Below are 23,893 nucleotides of genomic sequence, written 5' to 3'. Positions count from 1 at the left end.
TCGATGCCAGGAAGAAAGATGGCAAGCTATGCCATAGTAGCAAAGGAAGGAAAGACGGAGGATAACGAAGGACAACTTTGCCCCTATGGAGACCCAGGGAGAAAGGGAGGTTGCCAGACAAAAACAACCAGCCAGGAGACCCTATGGACGAGAAGTAGTGGCCACTAAGAGGCAGCCCTCCAGGACAGAAGGCAAAGGGGGAGGTTGGAAGGGGGAGTCAGAAGCACATAAAGGATAAGGTTAAGAACCCACGGACCCACGGTAGGGGGGGAACGGAGGAGAGAGTGATACTCCCCAAAGGAAAGTTCTCTTCTAAGACATTGAGGGTCCTCAGTAAGGAACACAGCGGATAGGGACCCGTCCAAAAAGCAAAGAAAGACCAAGACCTTTGTCCAGACCAGACTGGAGAAAAACCAGGAACACAAGGTTCAAAATTACTAGCACAGTGTCTGTGAGAAGGATACAGCCCAGAGATGGAGCCGACAGCTTAGGGTCATCTTCCTAGTGGCCGGGTCTATGCCCATGCTTCTGTGTCCCCCAGTGAAATAAGTGAGAAACACAGCTGCATCATGGCTACTGTTGTAAAAACAAACCGTGACAGAGTGTCGGCTTTATCTCATGGCAGACGCCATCTTTACCTACGAAATTCCATTGACTTGCATTGGGGTCTTCTGAGTTTTATCATTTCGTGCTTTTATACTGGACATTTGTTGTAATGATTCTGCCTTCCAACTACACATGAACACACTGACTAATAGTAGACAGCTGTTTAACAGGGGTGAGGTACTACAAGTCACAGAGAGGAAAAAATGCACAGTGGACATTAACACTATTAAAATTTCATGGTTTATCTATCTCTTATTTGTCGGCTACTCACGTACTAATTGTCCAGGGTCAGTTACACAAGTACTATATATCACTTGGAGAAGACAGTAATCACAGAGGGGTCAGAGAGGGGAAACTATACCAGACACGTAGGTATAGAAAGGCTATTCTTCTCCTACCTTTAGATGTCTTCTCCACGTCGTTGTTTGGTAGAAATCCCGGTTTTTGTCAGTATCCAAATGAGTTCTCTCGCAGCACTGCGGGCATCCCCAATGCTGTGTGAGAGATCTCCAGCGCCGCCTCCATCTTCTTTTGGAAGGGCCTCTCTGCGCATCTTCTTCCGGAGTTGGGTTCAAACTTCTAGGCCTCGGGCAGAGCAGACTGTGCATGCCCACTGCCACAAGAAAAATGGCCGCTTACACAGTAAGTGGCCATTATCTTGTGGCATGTAGGCATATGCAGTCTGCTAGCCCCGAAGCCTAGAAGTTTGAACCCAGCTCCGGAAGAAGATGCGCAGAGAGGCCCTTCCAAAAGAAGATGGAGGCGGCGCTGGAGATCTCTCTCGCAGCATTGGGGACGCCCCCAGTGCTGCGAGAGAACTCATTTGGATACTGACAAAAACCGGGATTTCTACCAAACAACGACGTGGAGAAGACATCTAAAGGAAGGAGAAGAATAGCCTTTCTTAAGAATATTCCTATGTGTCAACGAGAAAAAATTAGATTTTAATGATAGAATCCCTTTAATAACAAAATAGGACTAGTTATCAAAAAGTTAAAAACCTAAATGGAGTTTAAGGAAAAAAAAGAAATGGGCAAAATACAATTAAAAAAAAAAACAAACAAAACACATCTCACCTCGCTGTTTAGAAGTTTTTTCTATATCTTCCTGTAGACGTGTCAAATCGCTGTCAAAGTCTTGACTACCACAAACGTCAAATACCTTGTCTTCATATGACGCGCACTGCTCTTCCTTTTTACGCAGTTCATTGCTCATATGGCTTTTATTCTGTTCAGCTGAAACCAGCTCTTTTCTAAGAGAAATGGAAGAAAAAACAATTAAAATTTTGATCAAGTTACATTAGTGGAAGAATGTTTTCATACTATCAAAATGAGGAAATTACATTGCAAGACATAGTTTCGATGATGCAAACGGCACATTTAAAACCACAGACATGGGGGAATGAATGTGTGAAGAATCACTCACTGGAACAGGATCTTTATCAGGAGTTTGGATTTTTTGCTGAAATTTTGGGAGTGTTATGATGGAATGGATTCTGCTTGTGCAATTTGGAAAACCTAATTTATTACGAAGCCTTTAGAATACTCACAGTTAGAGAATCGATACTCCTTAATGACCAAAAATGTGCACAAACAGGGTTGTATGGAAAGCGCTCAGGTGCTGGGCCAGCTGTGATCGGTGGGCACTGCCATATTATAACAATCTCTATTACAGATGAGCGAGTAGTATTCAATCGAGTAGGTATTCGAAATAATCGTACTCGTTCGAATACTACTCCTATTCGCAGTAAAGATTCGATTCAAACCAGCATTGATTGGCCGAATGCTATTCAGTGTATAGCATTCGGCCAATCAATGCTGGTTCTGCAGGATGAGTAAGTTCACATTAGCGCTTGCCTCCCGTCCGTAAGGAGTCCGCAGGAGGACACCCCCTGCCCCCCGAACAGAATATCAGCGCAACTGCAAGCACTGTGCAGTTAAAGCGCATGTACCAGTTATAGTCTATGGGGTCCGTGCACTTTAACTGCACTTCGCTCCTCCTAAACACTCTCCTCCTGCTACTCGTGGACTTGGTGACTCTCCTTTAGCCGAACAGTGGTTTCCCCTGAAACGAGCATTTTTTCCCATAGACTATAATGGGATTTGATATTCGATTGAGTAGTTAAATATTGAGGCTGTACTCGAAACGAATATCGAATATTTCACTACTCGCTCATCTCTAATCTCAATCCCTGATACATAATTGCAGTGCGGCGACTGGTTGCCATCACAGCTGATAACTTATTGAAGACTCCCATACTTGTCATTACAATTGCTTTACTACACCCTGTCACTGGTTGACACATTTTTCCCTGCAATATTTAGTGCAGTAAAAAGGTTTCCCAAAAGGATCACCAATTGCACTAATTTACCCTGATCTTAAACCTTGGGACACAGGACCAGCCAACAAGTGTTCCTGCTGCTGGACAAATCTCAAGAACAGTGACAACCAATTTCAATGACCGTCACCACTACAATTTCTTGTAATATAGTAAATATAGTTTAACTTCCAGAAGCAAACAATAAGAGTATGTGGGGTGGTTCAAGCAAATCTGCCCATGACTTCTTAACGTGCTTTTACCGCAAAAAAGTGTAAAAGGAAAAAGAAAACAAAAAACCCAAAAAAACTAGACATGAATCATATAGGTCTGTGTTTGCTGAAGGTGGAAACAAAAGTAATCATGAACAAAAAAAGCAAAAACTATTGCAGCATTGCTGACAGTAAACTTACGTTAACCTGGCCAGCTTGTCCCGGGTCTGATTGATTTCCTTTTGCTTTGAATACAACCAATCTTCAAGTTGCTTCTTGTTTGGAAAATACCCCAGCAATGAAGTTAACTCATCGTGGTGTCTAGACTTTATTTTTCTGATGTGATCATCCTTCTCGCCCTATAATGCAGTGAAAAGATAACAGTGGAAAATACATATTAGGGTGGGTTCACACCTGCGCCCGGTCTCCGCTTTGTGGGTTTCTGTCTTCTGCCCGAGAAACTTTGACAGGAGATGGAAACCCGGTAGTCAGTGTCCGCCCGTGAGGGTTTTGTAGTCTCCGTGGTGAAACTGTTGTTTTTTAACCGGACACAAAGTCCTGCATGTCCGACTTTGTGTCCGGTTAAAAAAAAAACTAAAGTTTTGCACCGGAGACCAGAATACATTCACGGGCGGACACTTTGCAAACCCAAATGAATGGGTTTGAAAAGTGACTGTCGGTTTCCATCTCCTGTCCAGTTTCTTGGGCAGAAAATGGAAACCTGCAAAGCGGAGACCGGAGCGCAGATGAGAACCCAACCTTATTAGCAGAGTAAATGATGTACAAGTTATTAATGACGGGAGGTAATTTGTATTTGTGCAAGTACATCTATGCAAATATACAATTTGAAAGAAGATGCTGTGACCCTGAGGGCGGGGAAGGCCTAAAGTCTTAGGCTAGGTTCAGAACTGTGTTAGAGTCTCCATTGGAGACTGTTGCAGAGTCCTCTGAAAATTGGCGGAGAAAAAAACTTCAACAAAAAGGAGGGTTTTTTTTCTCTGCCGCTTTCAGCTTCAAAACGACGGACACAAAAGAGACACCATTATAGTCAATGGGGTCCGTAGGTAAGCGCTGTTTTAGCAGTCCGATTCTCCACTGTGCTGCACCCAATATCATAGGGACCTACTACAAAGAGGTCACCATGGGCTTATACCTTGATCAAAACGTAACCTAAGAATCTCATGTTCGTTTGCGTAGATATTGCTGGGAAGCGGAGATCAATGCATCTTGGGCTGTGCAGTCCTTACTTTAAATGCGTTGTGTCAATTTAAAGATTTTACCTTATCTTTTTTCAGCATGTCCATCTGCGTGCGAGTCATCGTGTGCATGTTCATTTGCTGTATTTCCTGATCCAGTTTACGGACGGTTGTATCGAGCTCAGACTTCTGATTCTGTAGCTGCAGAACTTCAGTTTTCAGCGAATCCACATTGCAGCTTCTCTCTACATTCTCCAACTCACGTTCCTGACAGAAACCAGAAATAAAATTTAGTAACGTTTGCAATGTTGTGAATCCACGTTATTTTGTTCATACACAATTTAGGGCTCGTTCACATCTGCGCCCGGCACTCCGTACTTCAGGTTTCCATTTCCTGCATAAAACAGAGCAGGAGACGGAAACCCGCAGGAGTCTTTCTCACCCATTCATTTGAATGGGTTTGAAAGATGTCCGGCGGTGAGTGTTTTATGCTCTCCGCCGCGAAACCGGGTTTTATAATCCGGACACAGAGTCGGACATGCAGTACTCTGTATCCGGATTTAAAAAAACGGTTTCGCGGCGGAGAGCATAAAACGCTCACCGCCGCTCACGGCCGGACCCGGTCTGTGGTTTCCGTCTTTTGGCATGCAGAAGACGGAAACCACAGAACGGACAGCTGAACGCAGGTGTGAACCAACGTTAGTTTTTTTTCTGTAATAAATTTGAAGCCCTCAAAACATTACTACAAGTCTATTATTTAACCACTTCAGTACCGGGCCAATTTGTGATCCAGGACCAGACCCATTTTAGGTTTATTTTGTATGTGCGGTTTTGAGGGCTGTAACATTTTTCCCGTATGTCTCAGTCAACTAATTTTTGCGTCTTTTTTTCGGGGACACATAGGGCTGTATTTTTATGTTGTTTTTATTTTCGAATGTGTTTTAATTTTTTTTATATCTGGGAAAATATAAAACATAATAGGAGGGAAATTGTGTCTGGTTTTCAATTTATTATTATTATTTTATTTAATAACACAACGTGTCACTGAAAACTTTATAATATAGTTTTTCCTCTCCGTTACCGTAATTTTTATTTTGTATGGTGTCGTCGGGGGTGGGGCTATAACCTTTAATAACAGCATTTTATTAGCGTATTAATTTTTTTTAATTATTATTTTACTTTTTTTTTTTTTTTTTTTTTTTAAACTTTTTTATAATACTTTTTTTTTTTTTTTCAGATGGTGTCCCCATAAGGTGATAAGAGACCCTTGGGGACATCTGATCCTTTTTTTTTTGTATTGGAGACTGATTTCCCCTGCAACTGAGGCTGGTACATTTAGCCTCAGTTGCAGGAGGAATACAGCCTCCTGCACACTGTATACACAGTATACAGAGATGATCTGGGTCCTGTAGGACCCAGCAGCTCTAGCAAGACGCTGCTCCTGGCGTATCACGTGACCGCCGGGTCAGAGGGCAGCCGCATCATGGCGGTGCCCATAGCCGTGTATACAGCGCTCATTGAGCGCTGTATACACAGCGATCGAGAAGGCAGGGGAGGTAAAAAAAATCTTCCCTGCCATCTCTCTGGGAGCTCAGGCTGAAGTTACAGCCGGCTCCCAGCTTCAGTAGCTGCACGATCTCCATGCAACTACTGTGTTCTGACTGGACGTACCGGTACGTCCTGTCAGGACTAGGCAATCACTTCCCGGACGTATATAGTCTATGGGCAGTCCGGAAGTGGTTTAAAAAATAAATAATAATAATACTGTCCAGCGAGGTTTACCTCTATTTTCATCACTGATGGGTATGTTACTTTCAGTTTGATATGCTTTATCTTTAATGATTTGGTTGTATGGCCTTTTTCTTCCCCTGGCATGTTGCCTGTCTCTATGCTTCTCTGACTCTTTGTGGTTACCCCTCTCTAACCTTGTTGGTCTCTATGTATATGTCACTTGACATGTTATATGAGGGATTATTTATATCTAGTCACTAGGCCACCTATGGAGATTACTGAAAGTTGGATTCCACATCTTGCTTTGTTATTTGGGGAGATTTAGGCATAGATTAATATAACCTGCCCCTCTACTCTGTGATGTCATCTATACACACTCTACCTACTCTTATACCTGCCTGATGGTATGGTCATGGTCTGCCACCTTTTATAACTAAATTTGTATTGTCATCTATGTGTATTTAATAAATTAAATTTTATATTTTGAGCATTTTCAATTCTGTTTCTTGGTTTATTTTGCTACTTTGGTTTTGAATATGCGTATATTTATGGACTAAATCTAGGGGTACTTTATGTTTTTTTGAGATGTTGCTGTGCCCTTAAATCCATGTTTGTCTTACTTTTTTCTTTTATTCACCAGAGGACACTGGCTACAAATTTAAATTACTCAATAGTGACCATGAATTGACAAACTCATATACAAGCACAATCATAGAGATGAAGTCTTTAGAGTTAAGAAAAGATTGGCAATTACAAAAAAATAAATAAATAAAACAATTGAAAATTCCCTTAAACATGAATTACAGCGAGCAATACCTTGTAATACAGTGACATCAAGTCATATAAAGAGCACTCCAATAGAAGTGCAAGAGATGGCGGATAAACACCACAATTTATATATAACCAACACTAGAGACAATATTGTTCCCTGCTGGTTCCCTATTGCAGCACAGACAACCGCCTGTTTGGCAGCAGGATCTGCCTGGGATCACCACAGAATCACTCATAGAGCTACGGGGCAGCACGGTGGTTAGCACTGTAGCCTTGCAGCGCTGGAGTCCTGGGTTTAAATCCCACCAGGAACAACGTCTGCAAGGAGTTTGTATGTACTCCCCGTGTTTGCGTGGATTTCCTCCCATTCTACAAAGACATATTGATAGAAAAAAAAAAAAAAGGTACATTGTGATCTCTATATGAGGCTCACAATCTAAAGAAAAAAAAAAGAATTACTCATACAGCTATACTAACAAAAGAAAAAAGTTTTAAAGGCTCTCAGAATGTGGCAATATGATTTTTATTGCATAAACAAGAGAATTCTTTATAAGTTACTTTGACTGGTGGTTTCTTCATACAGGACATGGGAGGTTCTGGGCTGGTTCTGGTCCCCCTTATTCGTCAGTTTTTACTAGTGTTATGGGGGCTAGCAGTCTATAATAAAGCCAACCCCGAGAGCATAATACAGTAAAAACTGTAGAGGAGAGAGCAGGCTGAGCGATCCTGGGGACAGGGGCTGGTTCAGAGCATGTGACGCAGGGTAGGGACCAGCTCACAATCCCCAGGTTCTGCATCATAGATCTCCTGGCCAAAGCTAGTCAAACAGACAACCCCTTTAAAGCATTACCAAAGGTTGGACCTTCTTTTGACTTTCTGGCGGTATTTGTGTCATTAATACATTTTGTAATATACTTTATTAAGGAATTGTGTCTCCTTTCTGTGAAATCCTCCTTCTCTTTATGAATTCCCTTATTGAGAGCTGAAATCTGAACACTGCTTCTATTAGATGCACATAGGGCTCATGTGTGATACAAGGAGGCTGGAGAGGGGGAGAATAACATCAAGCAGATCGAAATGACATTCTCAGATTACACATGGCACCAGGATCGTAGTTGTATCTATATTATATACAAAGATATTGCCAGTTGGAATACATAATTGGGATTAAAAGTAGCAATTATGCCAATACTGACTGTGTTTTCAAATGGGGAATCCTCTGGAAATTTTACAGGTAGAACTGGAAAAGCTGAGAATCCTACCAGTCATATGACACCAAACACACTCAATTTAAAAGTAATTGTTGAGATATATATATGTATAAAAGGTATTTTTTATAGATGTGAATGGCACACAGATACAACTCACCATCTTTACGAGTTCTTCGTCAAGTTCTTGTAGCCGGTCTGAGGAGCCTTCAAGCTGCTGGAGCTCTGACTTGATGCTCTTTAGGTCGGCCTGTTTCTTGCTTTGCATACTAATTTTCAGCTCGACTGTACGCTCGAGGCCTGTCTTCTTATCTCTTATTTCATCTACTTGTCTCTGCTTCACTGTTTCCTTATCTGAAAATTCTCTCTTCGGTGCAGAAAACAATTGTGGATTAGTATCATACGTAGCGGAGAAATGTTTGCAGGTGATGTCGACAATTATAACAATGTTTTTGATTCAATATTGTGGTGGAAATGATCAAACAGGATCTTACACATTTGCTGACATTATCTTCAGAAGAATGTAATAAAGCGACGTGTGTCTGCCTTCTATCCTTACCATCATTTGTCTAAGATCTGCTTCATCCTTCTCTTGTCTCTCTTTGATCAGCCTCTGAAAGCTCGTTGTCTGTCTGTTGTTGAATGGGGTACGCTCAAACCCATCAAATTCCAATTGGGCCGCCAAAGCTTTTATAAGAGAGTCTCGTGTTCTGATATGTTGTTGATGCTGATCGGCCTCCATTTGCAGACGGCCTAATGAAAAATAGAAATGAATGTAGATGCAAAGAATATAAAGGAGATAATAAAAATATTAATAAAAGGGGAAAACTAAATTGCTCATGTGCTCTTTTTTGTGTGTCAATCTTCTATAACTATAGCGGATACTACACCACATGGCGGATGTATCAGTGCCTCTCTGTGTGGCCCTCTCCTGGCAGCGCAGGAATAAACCCACCAACTGGTAATACCCAAGTGTTCATTTACTCATAAATTTATATTAGTAATTACAGGAAAAACACAAAGCAGAATTCTAACTATATCAGTGCAGGTCCCATTACACTCCCAGGTACATTCTGAGCCGCTTTCTCCTTCGGGTGTATTTGTTTGGGTCAGCTCAGCCCCTTATGTCTTCACTCTTCTCTAATAAGGAGGAGACTGGCTTAGCCATTACACTGAGTTCATATCCAGTTCCATCACTATTTATATACCTACAAAGAAAGGGTGAGGGGAGCAGCTACCTTTGTTTACTGGAACAAACCTAGGAGGGGCACAGGGCCAGCAATGATACGGGGACATCATCACAGCAGCTACCATAACAAAAGTATATTAGTTCACTCAGACAACTGCAATTCCAACTCAAATTTCCATAATTGTTTCTCTTTCGTTTCCAAGTTCTGATCTTTACTTGCAGTTATTTGATAGGAACCTTCATCATTCACTTCCAGTGGATAAAAATCAGTGACCCAGTGCGATGTGCAGACAGAGACTGATTCCATTTACAGTGAGTCTATCAGAGTTGTATCTAGTAAAGGCCCGGCCCCTGTGTGTACTGTGCAAAAAAAGAAAAAGTCAAACAGACCTTGCTGCACCAGCAGTTCCCCTTTCTCTCGGTTGTATCTTTGATAGTCTTTAACTGATCGATCAAGATCTCGCTGATAATCGTTCAGTTTTCGCTCCTTATCTCTCACAGTCCTCTGGTGATTTTGATACATCTCATTTAATTCTTCATCACTTCCTTGAAAGACCTAAAATTACAAAACTTCACATCAATACAATCATAGCAACATGAAAAAACGTTTCCACAAGCATCCTTAGGGTATGTCTGAGCTGACCCTTCCTCTACTTCGCGGTCATAACATATATTATTCTCTCTCGCTAGATTAAATCACTTCCACCAACATGTCCTCAATATTATAACACCTAGGGGTTAGAAGAATCTATTATTAGCATTAGCTGTAAAGAAACCTAACAGAAATGTTGTCGAACATGGGGCCCACACAGTTGAATTGCAGACAGATACAACTATAAGTCAGGGCGATGTGTATTGCGAGTAAAGAAAATTCATGTGGCTCTTCTGCCTCTCAGAAAAGTTCCATTTTAATTCTTATGTTTATTTAAGAATCTCTTTACAAAGGTCATGTATTGGCGCTTGTTTGATTTGCCCTCACACACACCAAAGCATACAGCTGGTGAGAGATACAAGTGTTCATACGGCCATACAGTTTGCACTATGTGAGTAGTACATCCGCATGAGCCACTGATGAGGTGAATGAACGTTCTGGCAAATACTCGTTCCTGACCCGCATAAGCGCTAACAAAACTATCTACAGCATTTTATAGAAAAGTAAAAAGTCCTCTTCCATAGGTGTTAAAGGGATCCTATCAGTCACACCCAATTATTTCTAGGTACCACGTCGGAATAGCCTTAAGAAAAGATATTCGTCTCCTACCTTTCGTCATCTTCTACGCGCTGCCATTCGCCTACAATCCCGTTTTTTCTCGGTATGCAAATTAGCTCTTTCAGGACTGGGGGCGGTCCCCAGCACTCAAACGGCACTGGGGGCATCCCCAATGCTGCGAGAGAACTCTCTCCAGTGCCGCCTCCATCTTCGTCAGCAGCGGCTTCTTCATCCTCTTCTTCTGGCGGTGGCTTGTAACTTCTAGGCCTCGGGCAGAGCAGACCGCGCATGCCCACAGGCCACTTGCACAGTATTGTAAGTGGCCATTTTCTCGTGGCCTGTGGGCTTGCGCAGTCTGCTCTGCCCAAGGCCCGAGGCCTAGAAGTTACAAGTCACCGCTGGAAGAAGAGGATGAAGACGACGCTGCTGACGAAGATGGAGGCGGCGCTGGAGAGAGTTCTCTCGCAGCATTGGGGACACCCCCAGTGCTGTCTGAGTGCTGTGGCTCGCCCCAAGTGCTGTGAGAGAGCAAATTTGCATACCAACAAGAACCGGGATTGTAGGCAAACAGCGGCGCGGAGAAGACAACAAAAGGTAGGAGAAGAATAGACTTTCTTAAGGCTATTCTGATGTGGTACCTATAAAAAATTGTGTGTGACTGATAGGATCCCTTTAAGTAAGCTGTATCAGTCAATATCTTATTGACCTTTTCAATTTTTTCCTCCAGATCTTGATTGTCTTTTTCCATAGTTCTTTTTCTGCTTTCCAGCGATTTGATGTCATTGTCAAACTTCATCACTTTGGAAAGATTTCTTTGAATGTCAGATAGACGGCTCTAAAATAAAAAAAAAACAAATACAAATTTTTTTTTTAAATAAATTAGTTTTAGAAGATTTTACAATATAGAGCTTGAGCTCTGTTTGCAAGGCATCATAAACTCCTTTTGGGGATCATCCGACATCTTGCTATAAAACCTGAATAAAACCTGAGGCTGAAGGCTTATTTTTCATGTATAAAATAACCCTTAACCCTTTCCCGCCGATGGCATTTTTTGATTTTCATTTTTGACTCCCCTCCTTCTAAACCCCATAATTTTTTATTTCTCCGCTCCCAGAGCCAAATGAGGTCTTATTTTATTTTTTTTTAAATGTATAGAGCTCACAATGTACATTTTTCCCTATCAGTATGTCTTTTTTTGGAATATGGAATGGAAATCCATGCAAACACGGGGAGAACATACAAACTCCTTGCAGATGGTTTTATGCCCTTGGCGGGATTTGAACACCAGGACCCAGCGCTGCAAGGCTGCACTGCTAACCACTGAGCCACCGTGTAGCCCCCATGAGGTCTTATTTTTTGTGGGACAAATTTTTCTTCATGATGCCACCATTAATTATTCTATATAATGTACTGGGAAGCAGGAAAAAAATTCAGAATGGGGTGGATTTGAAGAAAAAATGCATTTCTGCGACGTTCTTACGGGCTTTGGTTTTATGACGTTCACTGTGCAGCCAAAATGACATGTCCCCTGTATTCTAGGTTTCGGTACGGTTCCAGGGATACCAAATTTATATGGTATTATTTACATTTTGACCCCTTAAAAAAAATCCAAAACTGTGTTAAAAAATTTTTTTTTATAAAAGTCGCCATATTCCGACGGCCGTAACTTTTTTATACGTCAGTGTACGGGGATGCATAGGGCGTCTTTTTTTGCGGGGCCGGATGTACTTTTTATTTCTACCATTTTCGGGAAATGTTATTGCTTTGATCACTTTTTATTCAAATTTTTATCAGAATCAAAACAGTGAAAAAAAGGCGGTTTGGCACTTTTGACTATTTTTCCCGCTACGGCGTTTACTGAACAGGAAAAATATTTTTATAGATTTGTAGAGCGGGCGATTTTGGAAGTGGGGATACCTAACATGTATATGTTTCACAGTTTTTAACTACTTTTATATGTGTTCTAGGGAAAGGGGGGTGATTTGAACTTTTAATACTTTTTATATTTTTTTTTACTTTTTTTTTATTTATTTTTTTTGCATTTATTAGACCCCCTAGGGGTGTTGAACCCCAGGGGGTCTCCTCACTAATGCAATGCATTACAATGCTAATGCATTGCAAAAAATCATCCTTTCTTTTGCAGGCTGCCTAGACCAGCCTGCAAAAGAGAGAATTTGCAGACAAGCCTGGGAGCCTTGTAAAGGCTCCCAGCTGTCATGTCAACATGCCGTCGGCCCTGGAGCCGGAGGGGTTAATGCCGGACCGATCGGAGACATTAGAGCCGGTTGTCTACTTCTTAAAGCAGTAGACACCCGGCGGCCATCCGGCTCCCGGGCGGTCGCCATAGTTACAGACCCGACATGCGCCGTACTATTACGGCGTATGTCGGTAAGGGGTTAAATCTCAAAACTAAAGTTACTAGGAAATTTTTATTGAATGCCAAGGTCCAATAAACCAAATGACATATTACCTGAGCATTTTTTTATGGTTTTGTTCAGGCCTTCCAAAGCTATAAGCCTCATTAGCGATGATACAGGATACTGCATCTACACTAAAAGGGCTTACATCTTTGGAATGGCTGAATGGATATGGATAACAGCTGCTCAGAACCGAGTGACATGTTTACAACCAGGACAACTTGCACACTTAAAGAGGCCCTTTCACCGATTTGGGCACAGGCAGTTCTATAAACTGCTGAATTCAGCGCACTATCGGCTTTCACGTTCTGTGCCCCGATGAAGAGCTTTCAGTGCTGATACCGTAGCTGTTCACCATCAGAAGGGCGTTTCTGACAGTCAGTCAGGAATGCCCTTCCTCACAGCAGCGCCTATAGTGCTGTACTGTGAGAGCGGGGAGGAACGCCTCCTCCCCCTCCTGATAGCGCTCGTCCATAGGCGTTCCTCCCCGCTCTCACAGTACAGCGCTATATAAACTCGAGTATATACGGTACTTGACATATGCCACAAACAGTACGGAAAACAAGTTCAAGGAATTTCACCGTATCGTCATCACAACCTACTTTGAGAGGTTCAAGTTGATTTTCAATAGACTTCACATTTTCTCTAGAAGCCGCCAGCTGCGTTTCTTTACTGTGCAGGTTGTCTTTGATTTCATGGGCTTTCTCTTTGTTTTGTTTCAGATACTTAAGTTCTGCTTGACATTCTTTCACACGTTGAGCTTGTTTCAATCTCACTTGTCGCAACGTATCTAGCGCTTTTATGTATCTAAAAACAAAATACACTTCACTGCAATATTCAATTTTATACCAGAATGGTAAATCTCACTAAAACACACCATAATCCATACCTACAATATACAAAGTCTGCTGAGGACTAGTGGCAAGTGGCCACATAGCATGAAAATGTCTTCTATGGGCTCTACCATAAGCATGCTCTCTCAGAATAGCACAGTATTAAAGAAAAAGTCTTCTCCAATGTTATGTAAAATTGCATAAAAGTGATTAATAGACGGCATTTTCAGAATCTTTCAGGTATCTACTTTCAGAAAATATATGTATTTAGGGGGTTTATGTGATTTATTTTGGTTTTATTTGTATTCGTGCAGGTGGTGAGAGGTTTCGCAGACCAGGAAAGAAAGAGAATACAACTTAAATATTTACCTGGTTGCGGAAAAGATCTCATCAAACTTGATCTTGAGCTGCCTCCCTTCACTTAAAGGCCAGTTTGAATCCTCTTGGTGACAGAATATGACATTGTTGAGTACAGCGGTGGACACTCCTAAGGCACTTATCATCTCTCTGTTAATTTCGGCACACTTTGTGCTCAGGCTTACTTTTTCTCCATGCCTAGCAACAGAATTAACTGGTTATTAAAGTACGTTAGTGTATATAAAATGCAGTAAATTTCCCCATCAAATGTAAATATGCTCTCACGTTTAGGCCGGGGCTCCACATGGTGTAAAAGCCGCAAATTGCCCATGGCGGAAACACCAAAGGAAAAACTGTGGCATTTTACAGTCAGAGAAAACTGGATGGGATTATAGCGAATTCCATGCTTAAATTGCAGTAAAAACTGTGCTGCGGACACGCCACGATTTCCCAAACCAGCAGTTTTGGAAATTGTAGCATGTCAATTATACCTGTGGAAAAGCTAATGGTTTCCCCATAAGTATGATTGAAACAGAAAGTCTGCATTTGAAACCTCTGCGAACCTTCTGTCTAAAGCGCTGCGGGAAGAACCGCAATGCATTACCGCTGCTGTATATACAGTCCTATGAAAAAGTTTGGGCACCCCTATTAATCTTAATCATTTTTTGTTCTAAATATTTTGGTGTTTGCAGCAGCCATTTCAGTTTGATATATCTAATAACTGATGGACACAGTAATATTTCAGGATTGAAATGAGGTTTATTGTACTAACAGAAAATGTGCAATATGCATTAACCAAAATTTGACCGGTGCAAAAGTATGGGCACCCTTATCATTTTATTGATTTGAATACTCCTAACTACTTTTTACTGACTTACTGAAGCACAAAATTGGTTTTGTAACCTCAGTGAGCTTTGAACTTCATAGCCAGATGTATCCAATCATAAGAAAAGGTATTTAAGGTGGCCAATTGCAAGTTGATCTCCTATTTGAATCTCCTCTGAAGAGTGGCATCATGGGCTACTCAAAACAACTCTCAAATGATCTGAAAACAAAGATTGTTCAACATAGTTGTTCAGGGGAAGGATACAAAACGTTGTCTCAGAGATTTAACCTGTCAGTTTCCACTGTGAGGAACATAGTAAGGAAATGGAAGACCACAGGGACAGTTCTTGTTAAGCCCAGAAGTGGCAGGCCAAGAAAAATATCAGAAAGGCAGAGAAGAAGAATGGTGAGAACAGTCAAGGACAATCCACAGACCACCTCCAAAGAGCTGCAGCATCATCTTGCTGCAGATGGTGTCACTGTGCATCGGTCAACTATACAGCGCACTTTGCACAAATAGAAGCTGTATGGGAGAGTGATGAGAAAGAAGCCGTTTCTGCACGTATGCCACAAATAGAGTTGCCTGAGGTATGAAAAAGCACATTTGGACAAGGCAGCTTCATTTTGGAAACAAAAATTGAGTTGTTTGGTTATAAAAAAAAGGCGTTATGCATGGCGTCCAAAAAGAAACAGCATTCCAAGAAAAACACATGCTACCCACTGTAAAATTTGCTGGAGGTTCCATCATGCTTTGGGGCTGTGTGGCCAATGCCGGCATCGGGAATCTTGTTAAAGTTGAGAGTCGCATGGATTCCACTCAGTATCAGCAGATTCTTGAGAATAATGTTCAAGAATCAGTGACGAAGTTGAAGTTACGCCGGGGATGGATATTTCAGCAAGACAATGATCCAAAACACCGCTCCAAATCCTCAGGCATTCATGCAGAGGAACAATTACAATGTTCTGGAATGGCCATCCCAGTCCCCAGACCTGAATATCATTGAACATCTGTGGGATGATTTGAAGCGGGCTGTCCATGCTCGGCGACCATCTAACTTAACTGAACTTGAATTGTTTGTCCAAAATACCTTTATCCAGGATCCAGGAACTGATTAAAAGCTACAGGAAGCGACTAGAGGCTGTTATCTTTGCAAAAGGAGGATCTACTAAATATTAATGCCACTTTTCTGTTGAGGTGCCCATACTTTTGCACCGGTCAAATTTTGGTTTAATGCATATTGCACATTTTCTGTTAGTACAATAAACCTCATTTCAATCCTGAAATATTACTGTGTCCATCAGTTATTAGATATATCAAACTGAAATGGCTGTTATAAACACCAAAATATTTAGAACTAAAAATGATTAAGATTAATAGGGGTGCCCAAACTTTTTCATAGGACTGTATATGCACCTTCATTTGTACATTTGCACCACCAATTTTTTGCTTCATGCAAACCTGCACTAAAATTTAGTTGGAGATATTTCAGACCACTGAACGATCAAAGAAAAGTAAATGTAGTCAGCTCACTTAATTCTTGTAATGACGCCTTCCAGTGTTTTAAATTCAGTCTTTTTTCCTTTCTGTGTACACACCATGGACCTCTGCACAGCGACCATTTCTCCATTTACATCTCGGAGCTGTAAACGAATTTGGGCTCTGACATCTGTTTCATGAGCAACCTGAAAATATGGAATCAAATATAAAATATCAGTTTCAACTTTACTCATTATCCAGTATGCAAAGCCTAATTTCTAGTAAAGTACATATACAATATGGTTAGGCTGCCTTGTGTTAAAGGGGTTATCCACCTTGTAATACTGGTGACCTATCCCTATGATCATACATCACTATTAGATCTGCGAGGGTCCAACAACTAGGACCTCTGCAGACTAGATGCTTGAGGACAGAACATCTTCCGGTATTGTTTACATCCTGGGAGCCAAGCTGTTCACTGAGGGTAAGTTCACACGGGGTTTTTTGGTCAGGATTTTGAGGCCATATCTACCTCAAAATCCTGACCAAAAAAACGGATCCCATTGAAATCAATGTGAGCCGGTCAGTTCTTTTTTCCGGGAACTGTGTGTTCCGGCTCCTGGAAAAAAGAAGCGACATGCTCGCTCTTTCAGGCGGAGTCGCCTCGTGACATCCGCCTGTACACACTCTCTCCTGACTAGGCTCATTCATTTGGGCCTAATCCGGAGCAGAGTGCACTGCACCGGCATCCAGTCGCAGCTACCCGTATTTTGGTCTGGAACCTGAAGCTTCCTCCGCCTCAGGTTCCAGTCCAAAAAACCTTGTGTGAACTTAGCCTAATCGTTCAAAGTGTAGCAGCAGGTTTAGGTACTGCAGTGTTGTCCCACTTAATTCTATGGCGTGTGGGTCGACGGCAAGAGAACAGCGTGGCTCCCGGCATGTAAACATTACCATGGTCTGGGTATCGCATTCTCACAGATCCAATATAGATGCCCTATCCTAAAGAGAGACCATCAATATTAGTAAAGTGGAAAATTCCTTTAAGGATCTAATTCATGGATGTTCTTCCCCTGTGTGATTGACTATTCTATAAAGTAATTTTGGTCCAATATCGCAGATTTCAACAATATGAACATCCCATTTGTATCCTTGAAACATCAGAAGATTATAATCTATCAATAAATTTCCTCTTTATGTATACGGAAGAAGGACTCGAACACTATACAGTAGTAGAATTGCTCTCTATAGTTACTAAATAACCATTATGAATTACCTTAGGGTCGTGCACAAAGGTATTTCCTTTTGATCCAGGTGGAAAATCCCCTGTTGTAATATACTTGAGACACTCGATAATGGTCTGCAATGTCAGGAGAGAATATTTATCATTCACTTTTCATACAAGCGCTTCATTCTGTCATCTTTGACACAAAAGGATTCATTCTTCTAAATACACTTATGGTCATCGCAATGAAACAAGATTCCAAACTAAAGCCGTAACTCTGGGGTTCAACAGAAACTTACTATTTAGGTAACTTACTATGTATGTGGATAGTAGAGGCAACATAGTGGCTCAGTGGTTAGCACTGTAGCCTTGCAGTGCTGGAGTCCTGGGTTCGAATCCCGCCAGGAACAACATCTGCAAGGAGTTTGTATGTTCTCCCCATGTTTGCGTGGATTTCCTCCCATTCTACAAAGTCATACTAATAGGAGAAAAAAAATGTACATTGTGATCCCTATATGGGGCTCACAATCTACATTAAAAAAAAAGTATGTGGATAGCTGGGACCCCCACTATCACCTCCTCACCCCAGTTGTGCACAGTCTGAATTGAGTGACAGGCACGCTCACTGCCGCCCAGTAGACACTTTAGGCTCCATTAGCATATGGTACATGCCCATATAAAATGTCATTTCCTCAGCTATCCTTACACAACAAACATGGCGACGTCTGGAATGCCATTCTCAAAACCTTCTTGTGTTTTTAACACCTTATGAGGGTCAAATCAGACTCTGTATTACAGCAATGGTTTCCATAGCAGAAATATTGTAGTATTGCAATTGTTTGATCAAGCCCCCAGTTGGGACACAAATAAAGTGTAAAAAAAAGTCAACCAAAATGTTCAAAAATATTACATAAATTCAAAAAAGCATTTCCCTACTTATGAAATTATACACAGTACACATAATTGGGATTCCCCAAATTCTAGCAAACAATACTATCAGTTTGCTCAACTAGAGAAGTCCATCATCCTATAAAATCATGTGATTTTATTATGACATACTGTATTTTTCGGACTATAAGACACACTTTTTTCCCTCCAAATATGGGAGGAAAATGGGGGTGCGTCTTATAGTCCAAATGCAGCAGGTGAATCACTGTGTGCTGCGCTGCTGTAAGGACGACGAGGCAAGTTCACGAGTAGATAATACTACTGTACAATGACTTGTCTATGTACAGTAATATCTATCTACTTGTGAACGTCGTTCAACTTACCTGCTGCCGCTGCGCTCTGCTGGTCTGGTCCTCTGTCCTTCATGTGGCTTCAGAGCGCCCTGCAGATTAGTATTATAGAGAAGGCGGGCCTTAGGAGAGTGTGGGCGGGTACTCAAGTCTCCCCACCCACACTCTCCAGCTGCACCAAGCCCTGCCTACTCCCTGCATCTCTACAATACTAGTCTAGGGAGGCGGGGGGGCAGGGCACTCTGAAGACATGTGAAGGATAGAGGACCGGGTGGGGTCTTAAAGATGGCAGCCGCTCCTGCAGAGCAGTTGCGATAGCTACTGAGTCTCCGCTGTGCAGGAGACCCGATAGCCATGGCAATCGCTCTGCAAGAGCGGCCGACCTGTTACTGTGCCACGCGCGAGCCTCCCCTGACCAGCCTCAATAGTAACATTGTGCATCTCCCATAGACTGCAATACAATTGTATTGCAGTCTATGGGACTTGCAATCAAATGGTTGCAAGTTCAAAATTTACATATATATATATATCCGCATAAAAGAGCAGTTACCTAAGAAAACCCGCGGACCCCACAGACTATAATGGAGTCCATGTGGTTTCTGCACAAAAGAATGCAGAGAGAAAAGAGCTGCTTGCAGGACTTTTCTCTCCACATATTTCATGCAGAGAGGGGAACGGAACGGACTTAACGCAGATGTGAACCGGCCTTATTGATATAGCATCTAATATACTGTATAACTTACAGTTTTTCCCGCTCCATTTGGTCCCACTAAAATGGTCAGCGGTTTGAAGAACGTTATAACCTGTTTATCTTTATCTTCCACTCCGAAACTCCTCACACCCAGGATGCTCATTTTCTCTATCTTAGACATCTTGGTGAAAATGACTTTACAGTCTTCAAGACCTGGAAAAAAACATTCAGAGCTATAGTTACGGTACACTGCATTACACACATACATAGATACTATCATTATGCAATCAAAATTGTGGGCAAGAAATAGGCCAAGTTGTCATGTCCAAGGCAACCTAAAGCATGTCTACCCTGTTACTTTTCAGCCTGTAATGATGAAACAGCATAAATCTATTACATATCCTACTTGGATCCTGTGTGGTTGGAATGAATCAGGTTTTTGTCCTTTATTACATAAAGCTGGGTATATACACTGCTTTACTACTCCATAAGGGAATGATGACATATGTGGGTAGTCTCGGCAGGAAACACTTCCTCCTCACACACACTGACAAATGCTAGTGCGGCTTCTATGTACTCAAGTATAAGGAAGGGTTCACACTACCGTTATTTCATTCCCAAAAGGACACATTAAAATTGCAAAACACCCTCCTGAAAATGTAGCACAAACGTGACATCAGTGTGGGGACCTATAAACCAAAGACCGGACCTTTCGACGCTGAACCAGAGAGGTGAGTAATGATTTTCTATGTTCATACCCCCCTACAGCGGCACTATCAGGGTAAGTTCACATAGGGGTTTTTTGACCGAAACCTGAAGCGGAGGCCATCTCAGGTTCCAGTACAAAAAACGGGTAGCCGCGACTGAATGCCGGCATCAGTATCCAGTCGCATGCTCCACTCCGGATTAGGCCCAATGAATGGGCCTAGTTGGGAGAAGGGAGTGTCTTCAGGCCGAATTGCGAGGTGAAACGGCCTGAAGAATGAGCACCTTGCTTCTTTTTCTGGGAGGCCGGCTCCCGGATAAAATACCCGAGCGTGTTTTTGGTTAGGATTTTGAAGTGAATACGGCCTCAAAATCCTGACCAAAATACTCTGTGAGAACTTACCCTTAAACTATAAAAAATATATAATCGGACAACTCCTTTAGGCTGCGGCAGCCCCGCCTGCCAGTGTCCGGAGATGACTCTCAGCCTGCACTGTGAACAGACAGACACCGGGGATCCCTGCATCCCGCGATCGACCCATACGTCCTTTGCGATCTACCAGTAGATCGCGATTGACGTATTGGGCACCCCTGCCATAGACTATAAGGGTAAGTTCAAACAGAGTTTTTTAGATCGGATTTTGATGTGGAATCCGTCCCCCATTGCCTACAATGGGAGCCGTTCACTACTTTTTTCTGCTAGCGGATTTTTTTTGCCATTCACAGAAAAAAAGAAGTGAGCTGCCCTTTCTTGCCACGACACTTCCTCCTGACTAGGCCCATTCATTTGAGCCTAATCCGTAGCGGAACGCCGCGACTAGCACCGGCATCCTGTCACGGCTAGCCATTTTTTGGACTGGATTCTGAGGAGGCCTCAGGGTCAAAATCCGGTCCAAAAAACCCTGTGAGAACTTACCCTAATGGGGTCCATGTGGATTCCCCACGAAATATGCAGAGAGAAAAGTGCTGCTTGTAGGATTTTACAACCCAGAAGCAATGTCCCTATTATATGGGTGTAACCATCTTTGACATTTATGGCATATCCACCTATGAGATCACCTTTAGCAATAATATGGAGCTCATGATGTGGCAGATAGGTGGTATCTGGTCACTACATCCAGGCACAGGAATGGACAGGTGGCAGTGTATGGGCACTTGAGCTTAGCTATTTCTTTGACTACCATAGACATGAATGAAGACAGAGCTGCACAGGCCACCTCGCCATTCATTCTCTGACTGGCCAGCACCTGCCACATTGGGCAGGACAAGGATCAGGGGACCCAAAAGTGTAACTAAAGGGGCTCTCCAACTTGAAACAAAAAATAGATCAGGGGCTGCGAATTGCGACCTGTACACGAATGTCACATGACGGACTGGTCTGATATTTGTGGAGATCATTGAAGAAGGCAGCAAGTGGCTGCAGAGGTTACGTGACCACAAATGGGGCATCATCACAAAGATCTTTCTGTTGACGTTCTCCACCATGGCATGGACAGGACTGAAAAGTGGAGAGGAATCTGAGACAGAAGGCCACCGCAAAGTCCTCTTCACTTTTTGACTTTTTTTTTTCCCAGTGTCCCGAGCATCACCACTACTGACAGATGACGGCGGCTTCACATCTGCACCCGGTCTCTGGTTTAGCTAATCTGGCGGGTTTCCATCTTCTGCCCCGAGAAACTGGACAAAGGACGGAAACCTGGCAGTCAGTTTTCAAACCCAATCACTTGAATGGGTTTGCAAAGTGACCGCTCATATGCGTCTTCTGCCTCTCCGTGGCGAAAACGTTTTTTTAAGCAGGACACAAAGTCGGACATGCAGGACTTTGTATCTGGTTACCGCTGGGTTTCCGTCCCCTGTCCAGTTTCTCGGGGCAGAAGACGAAAACCTGCCGAATTGGCTAAAGCAGAGACCGGGCGCAGGTGTGACCCCGTCCTGACCTATCCTATATACCGTACAATGTAGCATAACTCGATCAAAGAAAAGGAGAGGCCGATGCCGCGTTCACAATTGCGCCGCTGAAATTCCAGGAAAAATATCTCAGAGACATCTTGCCATCTCTACCTATTAATTTCAATGGATTTTTAAAGCAAACTGCCGGCGTCCATATCCAGCCTCTCCGCCATGAAACTGTTTTTGTTTTTTTTTTGCTCGGACACAAAGTCCTGCATGCCCGACTTCGTTTTTTTTTTCACGGACATGAAAGACTTTGCGCCCATGCAAAAAAAACTAAACAAAACGGTTTTGCGGCGGAGAGGCTGTATATGGACATTGGCAATTTGCTTTAAAAATCCATTGAAACGAATGGGATTTTAAACAGACAAGACGTCCCTAAGCTTTTTTTTTTACTGAAATTTCGTCGGAATCACAGCAGGGCGGACAGTGTGAACGCCGCGATATTCTTTCACCTAAAAGTGCCAAAAATCGAAGACAGATTTTTGCAGGACTTTCCTTAAGTCGTAGCTGAAGTTCTTGGAGAGCTGTGAAGTGTTTCCTTGTCAGTGCAAAAGATATGGCTGCTGCAGTAAAGCATTGCAACAAGCCTAACACATAACACGCAGATTCTGCAGAACCTCTTTGCAGTGTATACACTATATATACATATATATATATATATATATATATATATATATATATATACACAGTATATTTCCCTTATGCTGTAGCCGCACATAGGAGACCTCTGCGTAGCTTCTTCTTTCCCGCCATTTCCTGTCACACTGAGGCGCCATGACAGGCCCGTGCACAGCTCAGCCCTCGGCGTACCTGAGCCCCGCCTGTCCCGTTATGTGCCCGTCCTGTACCGAGTGCTGCCCGGTGTGTTCCCCTCTCGGTGGCGCCACCTCCCGGCTCTCTATCCCGCCTTTTTTCCTCTCAGCCAATGGCAGAGCTCGCAGCTGCAGCGACAAAGATTGTGCGACTTGTGAGGCTGCGGCTTTGGTGACACGACTTCCTCAAACGTAGAACGGAGCCGCTTCTGCCGTATTCACATTGAAATAAATGCGTTTATGACATGTCCGGTTCTTGCCTCAGTTTGTGTCTGTCAGCTACGGGAATATAAGACAAGGAGACAAAGGCTTTATTCACACCTTCATGTTTAGGCAGCGTTATCTTACTGATAACTCGTTTAACCCCTTAAGGATCTGCATGTATGTGCTTGTGTTTTTTACTTACAAAACTCATACTGGTTTTAATATTTTTCATTCACAAAGTGTCAAAGTCATAGAAGGGCAAACTGGACCTCATAATGGTGTCCTAGAAAATCTTTTACAATGTCCTGGGGTGGAAATAAACAAAATTCCCACGTAAATAACGTGCGGCTTATTTTGGCACTGGAAAAAAAAGCTTCCTAATTAGGAAGCTTTTTTTGGAGCTTTTTTTTTGTAAAAACAGCTTTAAAAAAAAAGCCAGGCTGTTTTCTCCTTGCGTCGCATTTTTTTCCGCGCATTTTTCTGCAAAAAAGTGTAGCTTATTTTTGCAAAAAACCACGTGGAAACCAAACGAAATTTTTGCAAAAAAACCATGCGGAAACCAAACCAAATTTTTGCAAAAAAAACACGCGGTTTTCGCCTCCCATTCACTTCTATTGCTTTCTTCAGGCAGAAAATGCCTGAAGAAAAGTCATGTCGCTTCTTTTTCTCTGCTAGCAGTCTACGTAGACATTCACACGGGGGCAAAGAGGCTGATTTTG

General features: G+C 42.4%; 1 protein-coding gene across 1 annotated transcript in view; it reads right to left on the bottom strand.

The window, feature by feature from the left end:
- Window positions 1-23,052, bottom strand: part of RAD50 (RAD50 double strand break repair protein) — a 61,674-nt gene extending 38,622 nt beyond the window's left edge. The window contains exons 1-13 of the mRNA XM_075275005.1: window positions 22,969-23,052; window positions 19,553-19,713; window positions 17,623-17,706; window positions 16,404-16,555; window positions 14,060-14,245; window positions 13,460-13,664; window positions 11,147-11,275; window positions 9,621-9,786; window positions 8,601-8,794; window positions 8,202-8,408; window positions 4,416-4,598; window positions 3,337-3,494; window positions 1,683-1,858 (exon numbers count right to left, since the gene is read on the bottom strand). Coding sequence (XP_075131106.1) covers window positions 1,683-1,858; window positions 3,337-3,494; window positions 4,416-4,598; window positions 8,202-8,408; window positions 8,601-8,794; window positions 9,621-9,786; window positions 11,147-11,275; window positions 13,460-13,664; window positions 14,060-14,245; window positions 16,404-16,555; window positions 17,623-17,706; window positions 19,553-19,681 — 1,969 coding nt within the window. The 5' untranslated portion in view covers window positions 19,682-19,713; window positions 22,969-23,052. The remainder of the gene's footprint in view (window positions 1-1,682; window positions 1,859-3,336; window positions 3,495-4,415; window positions 4,599-8,201; window positions 8,409-8,600; window positions 8,795-9,620; window positions 9,787-11,146; window positions 11,276-13,459; window positions 13,665-14,059; window positions 14,246-16,403; window positions 16,556-17,622; window positions 17,707-19,552; window positions 19,714-22,968) is intronic.
- Between the last annotated feature and the right edge of the window lie 841 nt (window positions 23,053-23,893).

This window comes from Leptodactylus fuscus, chromosome 5 (genome assembly GCF_031893055.1).
Source record: "Leptodactylus fuscus isolate aLepFus1 chromosome 5, aLepFus1.hap2, whole genome shotgun sequence".
NCBI lineage: Eukaryota > Metazoa > Chordata > Amphibia > Anura > Leptodactylidae > Leptodactylus > Leptodactylus fuscus.
This window is presented reverse-complemented; position numbering and strand designations above follow the sequence as displayed.